The 5,453-nt window shown below is 40.6% G+C and overlaps 1 protein-coding gene across 1 annotated transcript in view; it reads right to left on the bottom strand.

The window, feature by feature from the left end:
* Nucleotides 1–5,453, bottom strand: part of LOC121381387 (FK506-binding protein 5-like) — a 41,170-nt gene that overhangs the window by 35,450 nt on the left and 267 nt on the right. The window contains exons 1-2 of the mRNA XM_041510675.1: nt 4,104–5,453; nt 1,633–1,971 (exon numbers count right to left, since the gene is read on the bottom strand). The exon at nt 4,104–5,453 is cut by the window's right edge and continues 267 nt beyond it. Coding sequence (XP_041366609.1) covers nt 1,633–1,971; nt 4,104–5,453 — 1,689 coding nt within the window. The remainder of the gene's footprint in view (nt 1–1,632; nt 1,972–4,103) is intronic.

The raw sequence follows: 5,453 nt of genomic DNA, 5'->3' as shown, positions 1-5,453 counted from the left end.
CATGTTTCCTCTAAGACTACGTGTCCGAAACACCAAGTTTGACATTACAAATCAATGTATGTAGCATGTTTCCTCTAAGACTACGTGTCCGAAACACCAAGGTTGACATTACAAATCAATGTATGTAGCATGTTTACTTCCTCTAAGACTACGTGTCCGAAACACCAAGGTTGACATTACAAATCAATGTATGTAGCATGTTTCCTCTAAGACTACGTGTCCGAAACACCAAGGTTGACATTACAAATCAATGTATGTAGCATGTTTCCTCTAAGACTACGTGTCCGAAACACCAAGGTTGACATTACAAATCAATGTATGTAGCATGTTTCCTCTAAGACTACGTGTCCGAAACACCAAGTTTGACATTACAAATCAATGTATGTAGCATGTTTCCTCTAAGACTACGTGTCCGAAACACCAAGTTTGACATTACAAATCAATGTATGTAGTTTCAAGACTACGTGTCCGAAACACCAAGTTTGACATTACAAATCAATGTATGTAGCATGTTTCCTCTAAGACTACGTGTCCGAAACACCAAGTTTGACATTACAAATCAATGTATGTAGCATGTTTCCTCTAAGACTACGTGTCCGAAACACCAAGTTTGACATTACAAATCAATGTATGTAGCATGTTTCCTCTAAGACTACGTGTCCGAAACACCAAGTTTGACATTACAAATCAATGTATGTAGCATGTTTCCTCTAAGACTACGTGTCCGAAACACCAAGTTTGACATTACAAATCAATGTATGTAGCATGTTTCCTCTAAGACTACGTGTCCGAAACACCAAGTTTGACATTACAAATCAATGTATGTAGCATGTTTCCTCTAAGACTGCGTGTCCGAAACACCAAGTTTGACATTACAAATCAATGTATGTAGCATGTTTCCTCTAAGACTACGTGTCCGAAACACCAAGGTTGACATTACAAATCAATGTATGTAGCATGTTTCCTCTAAACACCAAGGTTGACATTACAAATCAATGTATGTAGCATGTTTCCTCTAAGACTACGTCAAAGTAAACAAGTACAATTTAAGAAGAAAACAAAGCATTATAACAAATTAGCAGTGTCAATAAGGACGTCCTACAGCTGCTAAAACAATGGACTGGCAAGGTGTTAGTGAGCTATGGCACTAAACAAATCGGGGTCTTGGCGTCACTTTTGTAATTTTATTTTTTAAAATCAAACTAGGTCCACAATATTACGTTGACTTCGAATTCTCACTGCTGCTGATAAAACACGGCAGATTAACCCCTCGTTTCGCCGGCAAAATTAGGGCCTAAATTGTATTCGGGCGAATGGTAATAATGATTCGGTCTTTTTTTCTGCAATTTTGTATAGCATTGGATGGCAGGAGGCAAACAATTTTGTTTTGATACATTATTTTTCTGTTTTATTCTTTTAGCTTTGGTTTAATAAATAAAAGGTCATGCTGTATTGAACCACATTACACTCACACCCGTGCGATCTTGTACCATGAATCAATGAATGAATACATATTTAACGACACCCCAGCACAAAAACAGAGATCGGCTGTTGGGTGTCAAACAAACACGTACCATGAATGTCGTACTATGACAAGGTTTCGCCACCACACCGTATGCTTATTAACGTTACCTTTTGGGTTCTGGGCAAACAGGTCTGAGAACTGTATCTCTTCTTGCTCCTCAATAGCGATGGGCCCGTTCGGCTGTTCGGTCAGGTCTGACGTATCTTCTGTGACGTCGTCCTCGCCATCGTCTTCATCCTCCTGCTCGACGTCGTCGTCGTCGTCGATGGCGTCGTAGACTGGATAGGCGTGTCGCTTCCAGACGCTCTTGCTCTGCGTCTCCCTGATCTCGAAGTTCTCCGGCTCGTCGATGGTGATCACGGTGCCCGTGGCGTTCATGCTGGGCAGGTCCATCTCGTCCAGGTCCTCGTGCTCCGGCAGCAGACCCTCGCTCACCCTCTCCAGATCTGTACACAGAACACACAGCGACACTAGTGGTAATGATAATGCTAACAACAACAACAACAACAACACTAGTTACATTGCTAATAATAATGCGTATAATAATGATGATGATGCTCTTGCTACTAGTACTGCTGCTGCTGCTTTTACTACTACTACTACAACTTCTGCTGCCGCTGCTACTACTACTAGTACTGCTGCTGCTGTTGTTGCTACTAGTGCTGCTGCTGCTGCTGCTGCTGCTACTACTACTACTACTACTTCTGCTGCTGCTACTACTATTAGTACTGCTGCTGCTGCTGTTGCTACTACTACTACGACCACTACCAATAATAATAATAATGATGGTGGTGATGTGATGATGATGACAACGATGATGATGATGACGACGATGATGGTGATGATGATAAGAAGAAGAAAAAGAAAGAAAGAAAGACGAACATCACCGCCAATACAATGATGATGATGATGATCATCATCATCATTGTTAGAATGATACCAATGAACTATATCCCGTCCCTTCTTCTTACACCATTGGTATTTTTACCTAAATGGCGTTTATTACGTCAGTCGCCACTTAACCTCGCCTGTCCTGGTTTTGGAGGGGTGTGGAGGTATGTGTCACCAGATTAGACTAGCAGCATGCATTTCAGATTCCGCCAATTTTCGTGTGTGTGTGTGTGTGTGTGTGTGTGTGTGTGTGTGTGTGTGTGTATGTATATATATATATATATATATATATATATATATATATATATATATATATATATATATATATATATATATTATATATATATAATGTTTATGGCGAACCTCCGACCCGCAGTGGGAGACAGAGGCCACTCAACAACAGGGCCTCACATTTTCCTGTCTAAGGGTTTCAACTTCAAAGTACAGATTTCCAATGATCTATGAATCCGTAAAGATGGAAACCCGACAATTATCTTTTCATCGAGTTTACGGACCTGCTTCACAAGTGCAAAATCACTGCGATATAATACCGGGGGATTCCGGAATGCCATTGTCGCAATTAATTGGTCTCACTCCCCTTTTAATCCAGTTCACTTGGTGGTTCGGTTTGGGCGTGGCAGAATCGGGAATTTTTCGACAGGAATATATTATGTGTAAACCAGTGCTATTCAGAGATCACAGCACGGGGCGGCAGTGTTTCATTGGCAGTGTCACTTTCTGCACAATGCACGGGGCAGTTTGACCCAGGTGGGTGGGGGGTCAGTGCGAGCAGCAGCGGGCGAGAGGCAGTCTTGACCAGGGGTCAGAACAGTGCAATAGCATTGATGTATTTTTGAGCAAGTTTACAGGAGGATTATCACTGGAAATTCAATTATTTACAGGTACACCAATGGTGCTTGTGCATAAATTAGTTGGATTTGGGACCTGTGTACAATGCAATCCACTAATGCTAAAACCATCATGCAGAAAATTATATTTATCTACATTTTACTTTGGTACACACCTTAAAATGAATTGTCAGACTAGATACATGTATATCATCCTCGCTTAGGAAAACGGAAATAATGAAAGAATGGATCTTGCAATAACCATTGATATTGCTACTAAATTAATTAAAATCTCCACCCCGTCCTAGTTTATGTGTTAACATATGGCAACATTATATCTTCAATACAAATGTTTATTCACTGTAAGCTTACACACAATTTCAGTGGTCGGCCTAAAGAATTTTCAAGTATGATCATTACCATCATCATCGTCGTCGTCGTCGTCATCATCGTCATCACCATCACCACCACCACCACCACCATCATCATCACACCACAACCACCACTACCATCATCATCATCATCACCACCACCACCACCACGACAGTCTTCACCACCACCACTACCACCATCACCACCACCACCACCATCATCATCATCATCGTCATCGTCGTTGTCGTTGCCATCATCATCACCACCACCAGCACAATCATTAATTATTTATTTCGTAACAAACCAAAATATAAAAATAAAAACATCATTAAAAGTATACTGATTGAGCTGATTGAGCTGGGTGAGTCAGATTAGAAGAGGCAATATATTTTGTTTAAAGTTTGAAAATACCAGAATAACTATTTTGAAACTATTTAAAATGACTAGACAATGCAAGTCCAACTCACCATCAGTAAGTTGATGATTCTTGCGCTTGTTTCGATGTTCGACATATGACTTGAAACGCTCTTTCAGAATCCGATTATACATGGCATCGTCTGGTTCTTCATCATCTGTAGCCAAGTCGGCTTCAGTATCTGATTTCAGGTTGTCTTCAATAACATTTATTTCCTCATCAAGTGGATTTTGTTGCACATCCATGTATACTGGTGGCCCTGTTGCTGTTGTTTTGGTAACCAGTGGAATATATACGTTATCATCATCGTCGTCGTCATCATCATCATCATCATCCTCCTCCTCAACCACAGTAATGGGAGTATGTTTTATAGTACTAGCTACATCTATGACATCATCATCATCATCATCATCCTCGACCACTGATATGGGAGTATGTGCTATAGTCCTGGCTACATCAATGATATTTTCATCATCATCATCGTCGTCATCCTCGACCACAGTTATGGGAGTGTGTGTTATAGTCTTAGCTACAGCTATGACATTGTCATCATCATCATCATCATCATCATCATCGACCACAGTTATGGGAATATGTGGTATAGTCCTAACTACATTTATGACATTGTCATCGTAATCATCATCATCCTCGACCACAGTTATGGGAGTATGTGGTATAGTTCTAACTACATCTATGACATTATCATCGTCATCATCATCATCATCATCCTCGACCACAGTTATTGGAGTATGTGGTATAGTCCTAACTACATCTATGACATTGTCATCGTCACCATCATCATCATCATCATCATCATCCTCGACCACAGTTATGGGAGTATGTGGTATAGTCCTAACTACATCTATGACATTATCATCGTCGTCATCATCATCATCATCATCATCATCCTCGACCACAGTTATGGGAGTATGTGGTATAGTCCTGACTACATCTATGACATTGTCATCGTCATCATCATCATCCTCGACCACAGTTATGGGAGTATGTGGTATAGTCCTGGCTACATCTATGACACTGTCATCATCATCATCGTCATCATCATCATCATCATCATCAATCATTCTAATGATGGACCTCGCTTTCACTCTGCTATATTTAGGAGGTGAATGTATTGTTTCGTTTTTGATCTCCTCTTCATTATTCGATCTCCTCTTTCGATTTCTCCCCTGTCCTTCTCTATCCATTTCCTCATCCTGAAGAACGTCCAGCAAGATATCCTTGTACGTTGATTCACTGACCAAGTCATTGGTAAGACCAAAGTCATAATGTTCTCCACCTTGTGCTACTGTGTCCGTAATAGGATTAAATTTCCCTTTACTACGAGTTCCTGCGAGTTTTTTCCGATTAGCCTTTATCTGCGCTACAATACGAGCTGCAGTCT

Source organism: Gigantopelta aegis, chromosome 9 (assembly GCF_016097555.1).
Source record: "Gigantopelta aegis isolate Gae_Host chromosome 9, Gae_host_genome, whole genome shotgun sequence".
NCBI classification, from domain to species: domain Eukaryota; kingdom Metazoa; phylum Mollusca; class Gastropoda; order Neomphalida; family Peltospiridae; genus Gigantopelta; species Gigantopelta aegis.
Note: the sequence above shows the minus strand (reverse complement) of the source record. Positions and strands in the feature narration are given on the sequence as shown.